Source organism: Protopterus annectens, chromosome 9.part0 (genome assembly GCF_019279795.1).
Source record: "Protopterus annectens isolate FY-2018-M chromosome 9.part0, PAN1.0, whole genome shotgun sequence".
Classification (NCBI taxonomy): domain Eukaryota; kingdom Metazoa; phylum Chordata; order Ceratodontiformes; family Protopteridae; genus Protopterus; species Protopterus annectens.
Window position 1 is genome coordinate 1,938,984,571 of NC_056743.1, and position 21,855 is coordinate 1,939,006,425.

General features: G+C 40.9%; 1 protein-coding gene across 1 annotated transcript in view; it reads right to left on the reverse strand.

Moving 5' to 3' along the window:
* Positions 1-1,451: 1,451 nt before the first annotated feature.
* Positions 1,452-21,855, reverse strand: part of MAST1 (microtubule associated serine/threonine kinase 1) — a 1,222,161-nt gene continuing 1,201,757 nt past the window's right edge. The window contains exon 26 of the mRNA XM_044084747.1: positions 1,452-12,396. Within this exon, the coding sequence (XP_043940682.1) occupies positions 10,478-12,396 (1,919 nt within the window). The 3' untranslated portion in view covers positions 1,452-10,477. The remainder of the gene's footprint in view (positions 12,397-21,855) is intronic.

Genomic DNA, 21,855 nt, shown 5'->3' on the forward strand with positions numbered 1-21,855 from the left:
CGACTCCCCTCACTCTGGAATAGAATCCCAATCATATTTGACAGAGCTCCTCTCTGACCCTTTTCAAGAGAAATCTTGATGAGTGGATGGGTAATTGTAAGTTCTACCCTGGGATCACTTCAGGAGCCCTGTTAACAGAGGCCCAGGTTACTAATCTAATGGGGAGGCGAAAGCCATCACTCTGTGGCTAGGCTTATAAATGCCCATGGGCAGATAGCCTAGTACTAACCTATGAACCTATGAACTTATTTACAGTCCACAGCCTTAATCCTCAGAACTGTCTGTAATTGGGACTGATGTGTCAATGGAAGTACGCACACATCAAGTGTTTGAAATTACACTTCCTAACTTTGGCAGCAAGCAGGACAAACTGCGATGGAAAAGGGTTATGATTCTCAAAAAGTTCCTCAAAGAAAACATTGAGGTTGATGTTGCACTTGGCGCCAACATGTCTTCTTCCTGGACAACTTTCACAGGCAGGTCTTGATCCACTGGGATCACCCACACCCTCACCAGCAATGGCCCAACTCTAGTAAGGTAAGCTAGAGATTTTTGCACAGGAAGGGGGAATTCTGAGGGATTCTTCAAGTAGCTGGAGTGCTGGTGGGGCAGAAAACACATAAAGTGAAAAAAAAACTTACTGCAGAATTGCTTATTACTTCCATTATGGGTGGTCATCCAGTAGCTTAAATCCATTTGTAATGTCATATCACTACTAATGGTACTGTAGGGACAAACACAACCTGTAGGAACAAACACAACTGCTGTACTCTTGGGTCTGCATTTAGGGGCTTGAAAAACTTTAACATAGGAAGCATTGTGGGCTTCTGAGTAACTGTTCTACTGCTATTTAACATCAGAGCTAGACAGACAGTCGAAAGAAAGACATAACACCAAACCAAGCTGAGCTTTACCTGATAAACAGGGATGGAAACCATTTCTAATGCTGTATGTACCGTGTACTTTAAAGGATAATTAACTATCATGTGCAAATTTTCCCCATTACAGAATATACTGCCTTTTTATAAAATGATCCCTATATTGCAAGATATGAATAAGCATGATTTAACTGTTTCTTTTTGCAGCTTCACTGAGATATTCAGTCTCCTCAATATACATCATGTTGTTTCCTTGCTGGCTCCTACATGATTTTGCCACCTATATTTTGAATTTTCAGCCAGTAAACATCCACATATCAAAATGCTTGTAGCCCTGTCTTCTTTCCATCCCACTAAATGTTATAAAACTATTTATTTTTTATTTGTTGACCGGGAATGTCCGACTAGGTTCCACAGATCCTGTTTTCAGCGGAGGCCCGGGGAGAAATGCTCCAGATGCATGTCTTTGGAATGTGGGAGGAAACCGGAGTACCCGGAGGAAACCTACGCGAGCACAGGGAGAACATGCAAACTCCACACAGAAGGCACCCCAGCCGAGAATCGAACCAGAGAACCTCTTGCTGTGAGGCGACAACGTTAACCGCTGCACCAATGCGCCGCCCATTCTGAATTCCTGGGAATTCAGGTCTACTTATGTATTTACTGAAGCAGACATAAAGGCTGCTGTGTAGACATGAGCCAGTTGTGTCACCATGAATTGGTTAAAGTCAAGTAATTCACTTAGGCATGAATAGCAGGAAACTTGACACTGCTGGATGACACAATGAGTGAATAGATGAGGAGTTGCAACAACTAAAAATTCTTGACAATTAAAAAAACAATTAATTTACCCACTATTTGATCTAACAATAACAACCCCTTAAACGTCTGTTCAGGAAATGGTAGAGGATACACATCAAAGGGGGTCACTTCAAAATGTACTGACACTGTATCCAGGGATTCTCACAGAAAGCAATCATTTAATGTACTCTCATTTCAGTGAACACAGAGAAGAGCAAGAAGGAAAAGTAACAGCGATATGATGTCGTATTGTGGGGATGTATAATGCAGTGTGGGAAAAATGTGAATCAGCTGTAAACCAAAACTGTATCAGTACTGCAACTCCACCAGATTATTTTGGAGTCATAGGATCATAGGAGATTACTAGGCTATTGGCCCCAGGGCCTTTACAAGCCTAGCCATGTTTTACCCTTGTTCCCTCATAGACAGAGAGAAATAGCCTATATTAGCATGCAAATTTATGATCAGTACCGACTGCTCCTATCCAAAAGGGACATAGGTGAACCTCCCGGGGTGAATTTATGGTTTCCCATCTAGTCAAATTACAAATAAAATTAAGTATATATAGTAATGATGTAAAGATGCTGGTGCCAGGACTGGCCTTTGGTCAATTGGTGCCCTAGGCAAAAGGTCCCTGCAGCACCCACCTGTGCCCCCATCCTGGACTGCCTACACCATTCAGATTACTGGAAAAGCACCCCTGCTAGACCGGCACCCTAGGTGGGCACCTAGTTGGCCTATGCCTAAGGCCGGCTATGGCTGGTGCTGCACATAAGATCACAGTATGACAAGAGTATTTTTCTTTTTTTGTATATTTTTTGTTCCCTCAGTGCCTAACAACCATCAGCCTCTGCAATCAATTAGGATACTTGTTCCTTGTAGGGTGAGACCTAACTGCACAGGTCCGCATTCTTACAGCCATCAGGTCTTTTTGTAATAAGCCTTAACCCAACCCTTTGGTATCTGATCTGGGCAGTCACATCACCACCACAGCCTGCATGCAAGTGCTCCTACCCACATGTCAGTGATGGCTGCTGTCACCCAGTTGGAAAGCCAGGTGTACACTTCTGGTTATGGCTGTTTCACTTGCAAGCCTCTCCATTTGTATGTAGCGAAACAGGTACCAGACCACCATTTCCTCACCTTCAGAGTGGGCGAGGCAGCATTTGCCACTTACTCCTACCCTCCCCTACCCAGCTCTTCCAGCACTGGGGCCGTTACTCAAACTCGGGTCATCTGGGACATAGTCACAGCTTTTTCCCTCTAAGCTACAAAGCTAGGTAATATGTCTTCATTAGTTCCTAACCAAAATTGTTCCTAAGGAGTTTGCCCATCTATGTGCAGTATCAGAACATATAAAAATGGCCTGCAGAGGCAATGAAGCTAATAGCAGATGGGATTATATGGTGACTTCAGTGTGTCATCGGTGAACGCATTAGCTGATGTGTGGTTCTGAGTGTCTCCTCCTTCAGCACATGCTTCACCACTGTTCCCTCTGTACACGTGAAGTACTTCTTTAAAACCTGACAATACTTTTTTACCCAAGTATTCGTTTTGGAAATATGTCAGTATTACAGGTATCTACCTCTCCACCCTTTGACAGTGAGAAGAATTTCCCTTCTGAAATCACTCCTATGTCTATTTTCCCCTTGTTTTTGCTTATTTTGTTTGACACAAATAACTTTTAGTGCCCATTAGCTACAGAACTTGAAAATCTATGTCCATTGCAGCACTTCACCAGCAGTGAGCCATTCTCACTGCTGTCATGAACACTACGTTTTTTGTAAAGGGGACTGGTGTCCCTTAACACCCAGCATTACATTTATATCACATTAAATGTCAATAAATATGCTAACATTTTGAAATGAAAAAAAATATATTAACAGTATAGAAGGAAACCATTACAGAAGTAAAGACAAAATGCAGATATTTATTACAGGATGCCCTTTTCACAGTAGCATGTTATTTCTGTATGGGGGTGGCTCACAGGGGATTATTCATGGCAAAAAACAAACAATCTTGAGTCTCTGTCATCTTATTTCATTGTGCCATTCTGGGGCAAACCACAGCACAGAAGTGTGGGTTGTGTAAAGGACCGGGCAATAAAAGCTGCAGGAACAAGTTGCACATACAGCCTTTTGGCATCCGTAAGGCCCTTAGTAGTGCATGCGGCATGTTTTCCACCTCTTTTCATGCTTAACTAATGACTTCACATGGTATCCCATGAAGAAGCTCACTGCTAAATGTCTTAGTAGAAGGAAGTACAGCATTCTGACGGACAATGAGCACATAATGGTATCACGACCTGTTGTAAAGTCAGCACAATTTGGACACTGCATTGTTACTTATGCTAAGATGAAAAGTCCTCAGTACCAGTTAGAGATTCTTCTTCAAGAGCCTTCTGTTAGAATCCCGCCTTTCTGCCTATGAGCTGCTGATATAGAAAATGGTATCCATGGTAACCTATTCAGGGTGAAGGGTTTCTGCTCTGAGCTAATGATATAGAAGATGAATTCGATTAACCTGACCAGGGTGATGGGATTCCCTCTGAGCTAATGATACAGAAGATGCTATCTTTATAACCTAGCCAGGATGATGAGTTTTTCTCTGAGCTAGTGATATAAAAGATGGTATCTATGGTAACCTAGCCAGGATGATGGTTTTCTCTCTGAGCTAGTGATATAGAATATGGTATCTATGGTAACTTAGCCAGGATGATGGGTTTCTCTATGAGCTAGTGATATAGAAGATGGTATCTATGGTAACCTAGCGAGGATGATGGGTTTCTCTCTGAGCTAGTGATATAGAAGATGGTATCTATGGTAACCTTGCCAGGATGATGAGTTTTTCTCTGAGCTAGTGAGATAGAAGATGGTATCTATGGTAACCTAGCCAGGATGATGGGTTTCTCTCTGAGCTAGTGATATAGAATATGGTATCTATGGTAACTTAGCCAGGATGATGGGTTTCTCTATGAGCTAGTGATATAGAAGATGGTATCTATGGTAACCCAGCCAGGATGATGGGGTTCTCTCTGAGCTAGAGATATAGAAGATGGTATCTATGGTAACCTTGCCAGGATGATGGGTTTCTCTCTATTATATTTTAATCTTGCATTTTATGAAACATTTTATGAAACACCCACTAAAAACATCAGCCAGGTATGTCCCACGGAAACACAGTCCCTTTTCAAGGACAACATGGCAGCAATGTCTTGTTAAGTGATTTACTCAGTTATAAAACAGACATATGGAAGCTCTGGGAAAGCATCCCAAGACTGCTGCAGGGTCCATGTTTCATAACGCATCATCCTAAAAACGACCTCTGCAACATTACTTGTCTACATTCTTATGTTGCAGTGGAGTGGTCAAGTTGTTGGACTGTTAAAATTCTGGAATCTGTTTTTTTTTTTAACTTACACAGTTCCATCGTCACTTGGGTGGGATCCTGTAGGCTCTCACTGCAGACACCAGCATGGCGTACATCAGTGAAGGCTACAATCCACCCCTCACTGTTCCACTACCCTCATTTGTAACTTGCCTTAGCCCCATTTCTTATCTTGTACTGGTATTCCTTTTTTGGGAACTGTTTCTGATTTCACAGATGCAGTGTAGTAAAACACTGATGTAGATTTTGCCATTTAAACATAGAGCTATGATATGTCACTTGTACTGACACACTGTATATTTGCTATCCTCATACAGTCTATAATAATTGGGTGTCCAACAGTGGGCCCTAGGGCCACCAAAGCATTTTCTCTGGCCCTTAGTATGTTCTATAACAAATAGTTTAGAATGTTGTACATGGCGATGTGGACCCCAAACCTTGAGAGGTATGGTAGGTGGCCCCTTAGCCTAAAAGGTTGGACGCCCCTAGTCTGTAGCAAATGCATGTAGTCTGTTCTTCACGTCTCTCACTGTTAAGCAACATTTGTCCTTGTAATCTTAGTTTGCTGCTGAGTGTATACTTTAAGTCTGTGTACAATCATCACCCTTCAGAATTTCATCTTGCATCTTCTTTGCCTTTCCATGAGTCATACATTTAAAAATACCTTAGCTTTGTCCTTGCCTTTACCATTCTATGAGCTTAATAAAAAGTAATTCAATAAACAAAGTCTTTATAGTTACACTCTTGAAAAAAGGATATATAGAAGATGGTATCTATGGTAATCTAGCCAGGATGATGGGTTTCTCTCTGAGCTAGTGATATAGAAGATGGTATGGATGGTAACCTAGTCAGGGTGATGGCTTTCTTGAGGGGAAGACTAAGATAGACAAGTCTGAAATCTAGCCTTATTATTGGAAACACAGACTTGGTACAGTCAGATGTACGTCACAGCACTGTGCAATGAAGTAATAAAGCAGGGATAAAACACTGTATCCATCAGTCATGTTGCAGGTAAGTGATCCTCAAAATGTTAGACTTGCAACGATAAGAGCTCAACACAGCTCTCTCTCTCAATGAGTAAACTACTTAAGTTGACAGCAGTTTTATCCAAATTAAATCAATATATGCTTGTGTAATGGTAAAATGGCAAAAGTAACTAATGCTTGCAAGGTAAATCTCTTGTTTTTACAAAATCACTAATAAGAAGAAAAGGAAAAAAATGTAAAGGCATTATGAGGGCATCCATAAATTGTGGCTGCATATGTGACTTTGTGGCATGCGGCTTGTAGACGCTGTATATGTATTGTGAGTGGTTTGAGCCACAGCTTTTTGAAGCTTGCACAATATTGGCACATACAGTAATAACAGTAATAATGTGATACTTGGGAGTTGGTTCTAGCAGAAGAGTTTCACTTTTTCTCAGCCATTTTTTTCTTTTCTTACTTATTAACTTACTTTTTTGATCAGGTCAGCCCCATCCGGACTCTGGACTACCTTTAGGGGACAGCACATCTGGTATTTATAAAGACATGGGGAAGATTTGGCCAGGACTCAGTGAAAATTCCCCATCTCTTTTAGAGCAGAAATAAGGCATTGTGGGAACTTCTGAAAGATGGTGCAAGTTTATGGCTTGTGGAAAATATCTGAACAAATTATAGCTAATGGTTTGTATCAAAAATGCGGTCCAGACAGTCTGCCTGATAATTATTATGTGTTTGCATTGAGACCATCTATCCATGATACAAACTACAGATGATCTTGCACTAATGTGCTCTGGTACTAGCATGATCCAATCAGCCAGTGAGCTGCAGAAGGTTCTTTATTATCTTAACAGTGGGTATCGTGCAATTCACTAAAACCCAACACTTCTAAAACCACTAACCCCCAGTCTATGCTGTTTTGTAGTACAAACTACCTCTGCAAACCATGTGAAGATGTAACTGAGCTAGTGCACACCTTCATGTACCTGAGGTTTATGTTTGACAATTCAAGGATCTATGGAGAACAAGATTCAATATCAGTCAGGAAAATGTGTATTAAGTTGGTGCACCTGTTATCAACAAGCCTTTTAACCCCCTTTTTAAGGGCAGCTGTAGTTTGGACTTCCTTAGTTACCCTTCTGATTTTACAAGCTCATAACTCACTACGTTATGCTAGTCTAATTTGGATAGGCTCTCATCTGTTTACAACAGAACTGCAATATTCTTGCTTATGGTGCCTAGGGAAGCACAAGACACTACCATGCCCAGGGGCTGGCTGTGACATGAGCAGAGATTTCCTTAGCACTAACTTTGTCTGGTGTAGTCACAACCACAGACAGATTTTAACTCCTATCCTTTCCACCATTTTGTCAAAGTATATCCCTGCTAAGATGCTGAAGTCCTTTAAGGCTTTACTTCCAACTACTCGTCCTACCACCCAGAGAAGTGGGGAACGGGTTTCTAGTAATTAGTTCCCTATGTCTGGACAGACTACCGAATTACATCAGGTGGTCCCCTTGTGTATATCAGATGTCCTTCACCTGCATCCATTGTGCTTAATATGTTGCAGAAATGCTAAACCCACTATGATGCCATTATGCATTGCAGTGTGGCATACAACTAAACATTCACTTCGTTCTGCAGTTAAGACACCTTTGTTTTGTAAGCAGAATGAACGTCTGTTATTCATATACTAATATGTGTATTTATTGCAGTTCTCTGCAGAATATGTGATTATTGTTTTGTTTTTTTTTATTTTATTTCATGTGGAGTTTATATACTCCTTAGGTCTCTCATAAAAAAGGCCATAAATAAATAAATAAAGTAAAACAGATAAAATTTTGGAGAAGATTTTTTTTCATAGTGCAGCTGTTCTTTATAATAAGGTTTATGACTACAGTACAAATACATGGTTTATGAAATTTGTAGTTGTATGAGAAAAGTTGCTATTATATTTTAATCTTGCATTTTATGAAACATTTTATGAAACACCCACTAAAACATCAGCCAGGTATGTCCCACGGAAACACAGTCCCTTTTCAAGGACAACATGGCAGCAATGTCTTGTTAAGTGATTTGCTCAGTTATAAAACAGACAAATGGAAGCTCTGGGAAAGCATCCCAAGACTGCTGCAGGGTCCATGTTTCATAACGCATCATCCTAAAAACGACCTCTGCAACATTACTTGTCTACATTCTTATGTTGCAGTGGAGTGGTCAAGTTGTTGGACTGTTAAAATTCTGGAATCTGTTTTTTTTTTTAACTTACACAGTTCCCATTGTCACTTGGGTGGGATCCTGTAGGCTCTCACTGCAGACACCAGCATGGCGTACATCAGTGAAGGCTACAATCCACCCCTCACTGTTCCACTACCCTCGTTTGTAACTTGCCTTAGCCCCATTTCTTATCTTGTACTGGTATTCCTTTTTTGGGAACTGTTTCTGATGTCACAGATGCAGTGTAGTAAAACACTGATGTAGATTTTGCCATTTAAACATAGAGCTATGATATGTCACTTGTACTGACACACTGTGTATTTGCTATCCTCATACAGTCTATAATAATTGGGTGTCCAACAGTGGGCCCTAGGGCCACCAAAGCATTTTCTCTGGCCCTTGGTATGTTCTATAACAAATAGTTTAGAATGTTGTACATGGCAATGTGGACCCCAAACCTTGAGAGGTATGGTAGGTGGCCCCTTAGCCTAAAAGGCTGGACACCCCTAGTCTGTAGCAAATGCATGTAGTCTGTTCTTCATGTCTCTCACTGTTAAGCAACATTTGTCCTTGTAATCTTAGTTTGCTGCTGAGTGTATACTTTAAGTCTGTGTACAATCATCACCCTTCAGAATTTCATCTTGCATCTTCTTTGCCTTTCCATGAGTCATACATTTAAAAATACCTTAGCTTTGTCCTTGCCTTTACCATTCTATGAGCTTAATAAAAAGTAATTCAATAAACAAAGTCTTTATAGTTACACTCTTGAAAAAAGGATTTTCTCAAGCCACAAAATATAGCTCTGCACCTCTATTAACATACTGAGAAACCCTTACTGGTTGGAAGAGTCTGACTTTGTGTGAATGAAAGTAATATTTCATGTTTCTCAGATACGTTCCCTTTTAAGTAATTTTTTTTTATTCTTCTTCTGCATTAGTGTAACTATTTCACTTTATGTACTATGGTGACCCAAGTGTCACATCATCAGTGGATGCTGAACAGCAATGTCACCAAATGAATTTAAAGGGCTTCTCTTACATGGAAAAGCAGAGAACAGATGAACCAGTCTCTGTATACAATACTACTGTCAAGTATTAAAGGGGTAAAAACAGTTACAAAAATCGACAACAGCTGCTATGACAAGCGCTAACACACCCCTTCAAAAGAATACATAAGCCAGTACAGTTTATTACATTTCATGTTGTACTATTTTAGTAGTGGATAAAACAAACTGCATACTTCATGACATGCGGAGAAATTAGGCAGGAATTACCCCAGGTGTGCTACAGCTGCAGTATTTCATTATTTCTTAAAACGCCTTAAAGTGCACTTAACCACTCTACATCTTTAAAGCAACAAATCTCCTGGGATGCTCTCAGTACAACCCAGATCAAAACTTTACTGCAATATGTGTAGGCAGTTAACAGGTTCATGGAGGGGGACTCTGAATTTTTAATAGTAAAATACAGCATATTTATCTTACTTGTGAAATATAATTTGTTGTTAGCAATGACAGATATGGAGGGACTGGTACAATTTAAACTTACTGACAGTCATATGGATTTGGGTTTAGATCCGAGGGACAGAGACTGTTAAAGGGCACTATCCCTATGTCCTCAGCACACCCATTCACAGGCACAAGTAAACCCAACCTAACACCTTCTTATCTAAATCAGATTCACAACATTATGCTTTTAAGCACACAATTAACTTTTTGTTATTCAAATGAAGTTTTTATGCAGTAGTTGAAACAAGCATATTCACACATAAACACTGGAGGCAGGGCTGAGTGTGGCCTTTTATGTATACAGTGAGCAAAGGCAGGCTGAGATAAGAGATGTTAAACTCTATTGCATTCAGGGTATCATGCAATCAAGCCTGTTTTTCCTGTGTGTCTAATAAGTGAGGTAGTGGGGGAACAGTGCACTCCTCTAAGGAACAGGAAATTGCTGGCATAAGCAAATGAACAACAATCTAGCTGTCACCAGAGAATATAACTCCTTGAAGGCCGGTAACGAGGAGCCCATCGTTAGCAGTTTGACACCGCTGTCTAAACAATCAGCTGCATTTCAGCTGTTAATGTATACGCCTTGACCCTCCCTTACTAATTACCCTACTGTTGGAAGGCACCTTCAAACATCACATTATCAGCCCTAGGAACTGCTTTCAAATCTATTTGTTCTCATTTGAGTAAACAATCTGATTATTTTACAACTAATGTATTGTTTTAGTTTTTCCTGAAAATGTTCCATTGCCTGATGCCACTGATGGACCCGGACTTTTAAGGTCAGTCTGACTGGGAGAACTTCCTGGCTGTTGGTCCACTTGTTTAAGGCTATCTTTACTCTTCTGTCCCTCAGCTTGAATGCACACCTTCACAGGTGCAAGAACATTTTTAGCCACCGAGTTCAACTGGGCAACCAAGTTTGTGTGGTCTGTACCAGATGGAGACACCTTTGGAGAAGCAGACTTTGATTTGCTTTGTGGAGAAAGAGTGGTGACCTCTTCTACAACTTCCAAAAACCACTGTTCCTCACCACTCCTGTCTGGAGGCTCCTTGCAGCAGTTAAGAGAAGTCTCCTTTTCTACAGTGTCAGGTCTTTTGGGCACAATATGGTCTTTGCATGGTCCTGGTTGAGGTGATGAAGTGTGGCTGGGAACTAGTTTCTCATTTGGCTTGTGGACCATTTCTTTTATGTGATTTTCTGTTGGTTTCCTTTGGATATCTGTCTTGTCCAAGCATCCCATGGATTTTACTGGTTGCACAACAACAGGAAGCTGAGGTCGTGTGGTATGAGGTTGCTCCACTGCTTTGGGTTCCATTGGTAACACTGAAGAAGATATATCTGGAGATACTTGTGCTTCTTTTGGAGTAACAGGTGTCTTGCATTCTGGCTTAAAACTTGATGCTTTCTCTTGAATTCTAGAACTAGTAAATGTTGCCTCCGTATGTGCCTCTTGACTTGTCTTGTCTCTAGATCCAGTTGGTAAAACAATTTTCACTTCTGAAGTTAGTTTTTCTACACTTTTTGGTCCACAGTGTGCAGCTGTCTTGTTTGATTGGGACTCAAGTGCCAGTGGGCTGGGAAGCATGGCATCTTTGGTTGACTGCACTTCAGATCTGTCTGTTGTAGGACTACATGTGGGCAGTCCTACTGGAGTGGAATGGGCTGTCTGGAGACCCGGTGGGTCCTGCTTTCCCTGTAATGTGACACTGTGTTCAGGATCCTTTGCTTGCAGCTGGGTCCTCTGAAGTGGCTTCTTATCTTGCTGTTGGTCTTTTTGCACATTCTGAGATGGCAGTGGCTCTTTTGTTTGTTTCTCTGATGCTTGTGTAGGGGAGCGCTGCTGGACTTCCGCTGTCTTGTCTCCATTTTTGTGAGACTCAGTATGCTGCACACAATCGGGCATCAGAGTTTTATCAGAAGGCGTTGACTCTAGTTTCCCACTACTTTCTTTTCTCAGCTCCTCTTTCATTTGCTCCTGTTTACCATTTGCTTTGATTTCTGGCTCCACTATTTCTTGTTCCTTCTCTCTCCTGCAGGAAAGCAAGACATCACTGCTGAGACTTAGAGGAGACTCCTGACGTCCTAGTTTCCTTACCGCTACTTGCTTGACTGACCCTGGTTCTGTAGCTCCAAGTGTTTCTCCCTCTGTCTCTGCCAGGCTTTGCAGGCCAAGCTCACTATGAAATGAGTCTTTCCTGTATTCTGAGTGAGTCACCTCCAAGCTGTGCTTACGCATGACAACCTTCTTCTCAGATGAAAGGGGCGCACCAAGTTTCTCAGCAGACTGCACCCTCTTTAACAGAGGTGATCTTGGAGGCTCTGCACTCTTTGGCCTTGGTCGTACTACTGGTGGTGATGAGTGCAGTTTCACAGGGAAAGTCTGTGTGGTGTTGGAGCTGCCTACTGTGTGACCTGGAAGTGGTGGGGGTGAGGACTGAGTTGGTGAAGGGGTATGAGCTAAAGGAGACAGAGGGATGTTCCCTGCAGACTTGCAACGGGCTGACCTGTACTGACGATGTAGCTTTGGAGATAAGCCATGAAGGGTACTTGGTCGCATATGGTGAGAGGTGGCAGGAGAGTTTGGTGTGCTGGAAGCAGGAGAGCTGCTCTGAGAAGATGCCCCAGCTGAAAAAATAAACAGAAACAAAGGTGTTAATTAGTTACAATGCAATCATTACATTATTAAAATTGTGTATAAACATAAGCTAATCTTACTTCACAATATTGTTACAGTACATAATACCTTTTATTTATTTATTTATTTTTATTTATTTAATAAAAAAAAAAAATAAGCTAATCTTACTTCACAATATTGTTACAGTACATAATACCTTTTAAAACATGCCTACTATAGTGACCCTAACAAAAGCTTCTGCAGTATGATGAAGAACTGTCCTTCCAACCTGCACTGTCTTTCTGTGTAATTTCTCCATTTTCTTGACAGTTCTTGACTTTCCTCATACATCTATAACTTGGCTGTGCACAGTAAGACATTTGGTCTGTTTCATGTTTCTTGCTGTCTGCATTCATATTTGACCATTCCTCATCAGTCTTTTTATATGTGGTCTGCTGGGCTGTCCCAATTTCTAGACCCAAATGACCCACTTGTTCCTCCATCAGGGTGTGAGCCCTTAGGCCCATTACTCCCCCAGAGGAGGTGGGAGTCAGGTATGAGGGAGTGGGCCAGTCTGAAGATCTTGCAGACTATTCTACCACCACCCAGGTGACAGCCTTGCAAGATATGGTATAGCTGCTTCAGGAGGTGCATGCATGCTTTTGTGCATGCCCAACCTCCGGTTCAAGCAGCACACTGCTTACAGTGCAGGGCTCACTTGGCTCTTAATGCTGCGGCAATTGCCAGTGCAGACCTCCCTCACCCCAGGATGGGTGAGCCGGGGTCAGACACTGAGTTCCATCCTCCCCCCAAGCTGCTCCCTTCAGCACCTATGCTGCTAGTCAAACTCAGGTCATCTGCGGTACAGTCAAGGTTTTATCCCCCTGTGCTATCTAAGTAGGTCTTCACTCTTGACCTTACCTTTAATGTCTGGGAGTGCAGCCTGTGTCAAAAATATGTCAAATACATATGGTCAAATAAAGCAAACTGAATTTCGATTAACTCTGTCAAAGTAAATTACCGTGCTTATGAGACAACAGATGTTGTGACTAGGGTAGTAGGCTCTGCAGCTATCTGATTTCACCACACCAGCTTTCACCATACTGTTCTTAAAGCAGCTGCCATTGGCATCCTTTCCTGGGTCTCTTTTATCTTTGTTTTAAGAATAAGAAAAAAAAAATCAGTGGATTGCATGAGAGTGGGTTCGATACCACAGCTGTTGATCTAATATAGCAATCCCTCAATGGAATTAAAATATATTCAGCAGGTTCAGCACTGCTCTTTGTTATGCTAACAAGGACAGGACTACTGGTAGCCTAAAGGTTGTATCCCTCCTAACAGAGATTGGACTATAGCAAAGGGGATTCATAGAAACAGCATGATTCTCAGCAGTACATGTGACTTGGCCTCCAGTATCAACATACCAGCTGAGATATTGATGTCATTCTGTGTGGTGGTCTGGTTTTCTGGTTTTCCATCAAATGCCAGTTAATAGGTCTGGGATCTGATGCATTAAAAGCCCTGCCTGAAGCTGACTCAGGATCCCCGTTTACTACCATATGTTTACAGGGGTCTACCTGATAACACTGACATGCCAAAACACCGACAACAAAACCGAAAAAAAAAGAAAGTTCAAAAACATGAAACTTCACATGCCCGACAAACCACAATCCCAACAATCAACAAAACAAATACTTTTCCCGAAAAACACACACACAACACAAGCACACCAAAAACCTTACAAACCTACACTAAACCTTACATACACAACTATCTATGCACTAACCTTAACCCAAACCCTAACCCTAAGGTCTGTCACTATCGCACACTTACCTTACCCGCACCCTAACCCTAACTCACTTAATCCGCCCCTAACCCTTAACTCTGTCACTATCACACACTTACCTTACCCGCACCCTAACCCTAACTCACTTAATCCGCCCCTAACCCTCAAGTCTGTCACTATCGCACACTTACTTTAGCCGCACCCTAACCCTAACTCGCTTAACCCCCCCTAAACCTAATGTCCGTCCCTACCGCACACTTAACTTAACATGTCGGTGTTCACAGCGACGGGATTCTCAACTATCGGTCTTCTCCATTGTCGATCTTCCGGTGTCAGTGTTCTCGTCGTTGGCGTTTAGAACTTTTGGCATTTTCAGGTAGACCCGTTTACAGCATACGCAGAAAATTTTTAACTCTTCAAGAGACTTGGGTTCTGCTGCATGAGAAGGTCATACAGACAGTTGCTCCAAATCAGTGCCAAGTAATGTTTTTCGTCAGCACTGGTATTTTTCAGTTTGAGACTTCAAACACTATCCTGTTTTATCAGCTGATCTTCCAATAAAGCCTACCAAAGCTGCCCCATAAAGGAAATGGGGCATATTGTGTAGATCTTCAAGATATGCTTCTCCACAACAAAACCATTTTTTAATAGGAACTGCTACTGCTTTAAACCTACTTCTCTCCCTTTAGTACATCTTCTCAAAGGTTTACAAATGTACACAGTAGAGATAGTGGTCAATATCAGGTGAAACAACCTTCACGTCTTCCATATCTGGCTATCTGGTTACTGATGATGGACTTTCACATCAGTCTGGTGTATGGAAGATTATGTGCCTTTTATGCCAACTATTCCTAGGTGTCCAAAGTCAACCTGTAGAAAATACAGTTTGTTTGTTTGTGTCTTTCGGCTTTTCCTGGTTAGGGGTCGCCACTGTAAGTAAACTTACTGCAACAGTAGATGTGCTAATAGATTAGTGTCGCACTATTCATTTATTTATTTATTGTTTGCTCCCAGCGACCTGATCTATTGACTCTTTTCAGCCATGACCCGAGTTCAAAGAGGGAGAAAATACATCCTGGTCTTTTTAATCAGCAATATTTTACAGAGAAGGAGTACATAACAAAATCCAAAACATAATGGTAAGATTCCGTGCAGACAGGATAAGATTAAAAGGCGTAGTCAGAATGCATCGGGAGTAAAAGCAAAAATATATACAAAATGAAAGCTAAGATACGCATGAAATACAGTGCAATCGTACATACAATACATAAACTCTATACACATGTAGAATATACGCATATGAAATGCCACATTAACAGGCTGAGAAATGTTTCCTAAATGTACGCTGCTGCTCCTGCTATGGGATGAGAAGTTACCTAAACACTGCTATAATAGCAGTCGAAGGTAGATTCAGTAAAGAGATGCTCTTTAAGTGCATTTTTGAAACTTTTAATGGTTTCTTGATTTCTGTTGTCAGTACGCACTTGGTTACATGTTGCAGGTCCCAGTCTACAGAAAGCTCACTCACCTACAGCGATTTAAACAGAGGATGTGCTAGAGTTAAACAGTTGTTCTGTAAGTAAGGTATTTCAGGTAAAAGTAGTGTCACTCTTAAAGGGGCAGTGTCCATAGGTTCATAGGTAGGTACTAGGCTATTGGCCCCTAGGGCCTATATAAGCCTAGCCAAAAAGGTACCCTGGCTTTCGCCACCCAAGAAAATTATTTTCCTGTGCCCCTGTTGAACAGAGTCGCAGAGGTGATCCCAAGGTGAATTTCCTATTTCCCATCCAATCATCAAGATTTTTTTGAAGATTGCTAATGAGGAGCTTTGTTTGATATAGATAGGTAGTTTGTTCCAGAGTATGGGAATTCTCTGGGACAGGAGTCTATCCCTCCAGCATGTTCTGTTTATTGTGGTGACAAGATTTAGGTCTCTATAGCATGTAGCTTGGAGGGGTTGGGATTTCTTTACATGGAGCATGTCAAACAGCTCTGGGTTTGACATAGCTTTGTATGTTAGGCAGAGATCCCTCTCAGTATGCGATATGCGACTGAGTAAAGCTGGAGTTTTTTGAGACGGTCTGCGTAGGGCATCTGTTTGCGGCCAGTAATCCTCTTTGTGAGGTATTTCTGTGGCCTTTCCAGTTGTTGTAGATGTCTTGTGAGGTACATACCAAAAGGGGGGTTGCACTCTATAATGGGTCTAATGAGTGACGAGTAGAGGGGAACAATGACCTCTTTTTTCCTGGATGAGAAACCTTTTGTGATGAGGTGTGCCACGTAGAAGGATTTCCTGACTACTGTGGCGATGTGATTATCAAAGGAGAGACTACTGTCCACCTGTGTCCCAAGGACTCTTATCACACTTTCAGTGTTAAGTAGATTACCACCTATGTGGTAGCTCATGGGTACAGAGTTTTTACCAAAGGGGGTGACAATGCACATTTTGGCATTGAGCTTGAGGCCATGGCTTTAACACCAGGAATCTGTCTCAGTGAGGCCCTTTTGTAGGATGTCCACATCGTTAGGAGTTTTGATTATGGCTCCTAGTTTGCAGTCATCTGCGAACTTTGTTAGCCAAAGACCTTCTATGTTAGCCTGTATTTCAGAAAAGTAAATACCAAACAGTAGAGGACCCAGGACTGAACCCTGTGGTACTCCACTTGTCACTGGTCTGAAGTTGGATTTGTAGTCTGCTACTTTCACAGTGTGGGTTCTGTCAGTGAGCCAGTTGGCAACCCATCTTGTGACATAGGGATTTATACCTAGTTTAGTGAGTTTATCTATAATGGGGGGAGGTGGTGTCAAAAGCCTTGGCGAGATCTAGATAGGCTGTGTGAATCACCTTACCCTCGTCTACGGCTTTGGTGAATGCTTCAAAGAAATCTATCAGGTTTAGGAGGCATGATCTGTCTTTTACAAACCCAAACTGGGTGGGATCCAGAGTTTGGAGATTACTAATGTCTTTGTTTATAAGTTTCATGAGGATACGTTCCATGGCCTTGCAGACCAGGCTCGTTAGGCTAATGGGGCCTTCGCGGGGTCCGTGTTGGCTCCCCCTTTGTGGAGTGGGATAACCATCACTGTGCACCATTCAGTGGGCACAATGCCTGAGATGAGGCTATGACTGCACATGGTGCTTAGGTGAGGTGCCAGTGGAAGAAAAGTGGCCATATGAGGCACTGAAAGTCAAGTGGAATTTTTTTGCAAATTGTTTGTAATGGTGCATTGGGGGGCGGTCTGATAATAGTATGAATCTGCACATTTTATTCTCAGCAATCTGTATTCTCTGAGTATTGTAGGCTGAATGTATGATGAGAAAAGGAAGGCTATATTTCAGTTTGGGTATTAAAATCTTTTTAGCAATGGTCTTGTGTGCAGTGGAAGAAATGAAGTGACTGATCTTGAAACAGAGTTTTAACTGAGCAAAGACTTCATTAGTTGCAAAATCTGTAAAGGAAAGGTTAAGGTCAAGTATTAGGCCTGGGTACCTCTGTTCAGTGACATTACATATTAAGATCTGTTAACAGAATAGGAGGGAAAGTGAGTAATTCCCTAGCTGAGGCAAAGACCATGACTTTTGGTTTTCTTGGGGTTTATTAGTAGCTTGTTAGAAATGGACCAGGTGCATAACAGAGTGAAACTGTCCAGTAACTTGATTTGCAGGTCAGAGTAGCTAGGACTGCAGAAGCAGCATATAACCTGCATACATTATTAATTTAAGGCTTAGTAGCCCTAGGGGAATTATTAACAAAGAGAAGAGAAGGTAAGAGAACCTAGCACGGACCTTTGTGGTACACCGGCATTAAGTTGTCCAGCACTGCATGATGAGACATTGCCATGGACTTGGAATGTTCTGTCTTTCACATAGCTGCAAAACCAGCAAATAGTGTTATTTCCAAATATGAGCTTTTTGAATTTGTTGAGAAGAAGTGTATGGTTGACTGTTTGAAAAGCCCTTGTCATGTTAACAAAGATCTGCAGTGTTAAGTCCCTCATTCAAATCAGGGCAGTAAAGGTACAGAAGGCATTGCAAAAGCCATACTGTGCATCATATAACAGGCCATAGCTGTTAATGTGCTTAAGCAGTTGCTTGTATAAACGTTTTTCAAGTATTTTGGTAATAGGGCACAGGGTAGAAATAGGTCTATAATCCTTTAACCCATTAGGAGAAGTCACTTTAGGTAGAGGGATTATAATTGCATGCTTGAATGCTGCAGATACATTGTCTGAGGTGAAAGAGAGGTTAAAGATATGAGTAAAGGGTTTGGCAATTTTTTTCAGCCACAAGCCTCAGGAAGCTGGGTTGAAGATTGCTAGGTTTAAATTTTGAATTTTTGTGTTTAAAAAGGGACTTGGTCAGTTTTACTAAAAAATTCAGAGAAGTGAAAGTTTGCTGCATAAGAGGCTAGATGTATAGAAAGAGGATAAAGGTTCTTGCTCTTTATTGGTGGGGAGTAAATTGTTGGAAAATACTTTATTTATGTCAGTTATAGTGGACTACAAAAAGTGAGCACAATTATTAGCAAAGGTGGAGTGAGTCAATGTTACTGCTTCATTTTTTGTAACTGAAGAGTCATTTAATGTCTTCGTTAAGTGTTTTATTCCTTTCCAAAATAGTCTGGGTCTAGACCAGTTTACTTCTTATTTCTGTCAAAGGTACAGCACTGTTTTCTTTTCTTAAACTCAGAAAAGTATGGTGTAGCTCTGTATTGTCAGTGTTATTTTTCCAGTTCTTCCAGGCTAAATCTTTGACTTTAATTTTATTTATCCTTTGTTGACCAGGTTAGTCCCAGTAGGCTAATGACTTCTTTTCAGGGGAGACCTGAGGTGGTATTTCTGCTACTAGGTGAAATCTGGGCAGGGCATCAGGAACATCTGGCAAATCAAATCACGCCAAACAGCCAAACAGAAAGATGAAGCTAAGCCATTGAAGACGGTGAAACCGATAGTTTGACTCCTTTATTAAACAGTAGGTTAAGTGCTTTGTTCACAATAATTGGAACTTCATCAGAACAATGTTTTCCCTCCCATTCACTCTTTTTATACACATACTCCAAGTCATGTGACCAATTACACTCCTTTGTCAGATATTACTAATTAAACAAACATTCTGAAGGACTAAATAGAAAAAATAAAGTTTTAAAGTTTAAAAACACTGAAGGTTTAAAATAAATGTTGTTTAAAATCCCTTGAAAAGGAGGAAGAAATTCCCAGTGCCATATGTACCCTGATGGAAGATTTTCAGAACCAGTTTGTCTGAAATAATTGAATGCCACTGGGGAAGATGAAGATCTCAACTAAGGGGCAGATGGCCAAGTTGGGAAGAGGGGAACCTGGAGAGGCAAGTAGTCATTCTGACGTTTTGGACTGTCCTTGGTAATAGGAGGCTTTCCCTTTCCTTTTAGAGCTTCCTTGCAATTGCCTTTTAAAATCCTGTTTGTAAGCACCTTGCTGCTTAAATTGCTTTTTGGAAAAGGTTGTTGAGTTAGAAAGTTTTTATTAAGCTTTAGAAAAAGGGGGGGGGTTGGAAAATTTTGGGCACACCTTGACTCAACTACCCCCTTTCGTTAAATCTTTTAAGAACCTCTGCAGCAGAAAGGCCAAACAAATCATCCTCATCAAGAGAAGAATTTAAAATCTTAGTTTTAACACCTTTTGGTAAGTGCTGCGAACGTAACCAAGCAAATCTTTTCATAACTGACCCTGTAGCAGCAGCTCTGGAGACAGCATCAGCAGAGTCATAAAAACACTTTAAGGAGTGAAGCAGATACAATTATGGCATTCAAGTAATTCTTTACCACAGATGAGGGGAGATTAACAGTTAAGTTTCTCATGTTCTCAAAAAAATCCAATCAAATTTTAACATTTGAGCCTGATAGTTCAAACTTCTGAAAGTTACAGAACAGTAAACTTTCTTTCCAAATCTATCAAAAGCTTTTTAATCCTCATCAGAGGAAATTGGGTTGGCATTAACAATTTGCAGCAGAGGTTTTAGACAACAAAATAACTGCAGGGTCTGCTTTAGGATTAGAAAGCAGATATTTATGAGTCTAAGGTACTTTATGTAATCTATCAGACTTTTTTTGGAGCAGGAGTTTGTCAGCCACGCATTCTGCAAGCTGTTAATAAAGCATCCTCTAAAGCTGATAAAACAGGAGGGATATCTGCAAGCTGTAGAAAATCTAATTGCAACAAATCATAATAATTTTGCTGGAAAATACAGATTTCATTTTGCTTCCGCTGAAATGCCTCTTTCGTTTTAGCTAAGGTCTCATAAAAAAGATAACTCTTCTGGTGGAAAATCTGAAGTAATACATTCCTCAAAATCCAAATCTTTAACTTGAAGAGAAATCTCTGAAGACAAATATTCAGTCCCCTTTCCTTGTTTTTCTGACTGAAAATCTGTGTCAGACTAAGAGGGAAGTCTTTTTCTTTTTCTATTTGAAATAAGTGATGAAACTTGAAAATTTGAAAGATTAAAATCAGATATTAATTCTTTAACAAATCACAGCAAGTACTCCCTGTTCATACTAATAGAAACAGGAGAAGTGACATTCTTAATTTTTACTTTCTTATCCTAGGAGACTCCTTGGAAAAAGACTAACTCATGGCAGGGCACTATCTGGGGAACAGGTATCCTAGCCTTGCTATGTGGTAGACCCTTACTGACTCCTTCTGCTAAAACTGACAAGAATGGTTCTCCCTTGCCTGATGAGGACAGCCCTACAGCTGTAAAGGACATGTCTAACTGCTTGTTCTTATTGGCTTGCCTAGGAACTACACCAGAGGAACCAAGAGACATCGATGAGTGCTCCAAGGAACTAAGTCTAGCCACAGCAGTTATTCTCGATGGCTAAGACAGTGAGAAAGCTGGCCTGACACACGACTGCAGCCTGAAAGACACATTTGAGAGTTAAACCTCCTGAAAAATAAAAATTCTGAGGTAAAAAAATAAATGACAGTTCCCAAATGTGAAATATGTTCTAAACACTCTGACTCTACATGAAATGGAGAAATTAAAAAGAAAAAAATAGGTCTTTGTACAGTTTTGTCACACAATCATATAGGTTCATAGGTTCATATACTGAGAAAACCTCCCCTACAATTCATGATAGTCCATAAAAAACACTTTTCGTAACATGATTTTATATATCTATGTCTATATGGTTCCCATTCAGAAGCCTGAAACATCATAAGCCTGAAAATCAAAATCCTGAAACCAAAAGCCTGAAAATTCAGAATCCTGAAAACTCAAAATCCTGAAAGCCCAAAATCCTGAAAGACCAAAATCCTGAAACTCAAAATCCTGAAAACACAAATAGTGCTAATATGTCACTATAAAGACACTAATATCTACCAACTGACCCTGACCCTAACCCTAAGGTCCGTCACTATCGCACACTCACCTGACCCGCGCCCTAACCCTAACTTACTTAAACCGCCCCTAACCCCAATATTTGTCACTATTGCATACATGCCTAACCTGCGCCCTAACCCTAACTCACTTAAACCGCCCCTAACCCTAAAATAAAACCAACCACACACTTACCTGACCCCAGCACATGACCTAACACCACAGGGCTAACAATAGCAAAGCCACAATGACATCAGTATGTCTATTTTGTGTTTTTAGGATTTTGAGTTTCAGGATTTTGGTCTTTCAGGATTTTGGGCTTTCAGG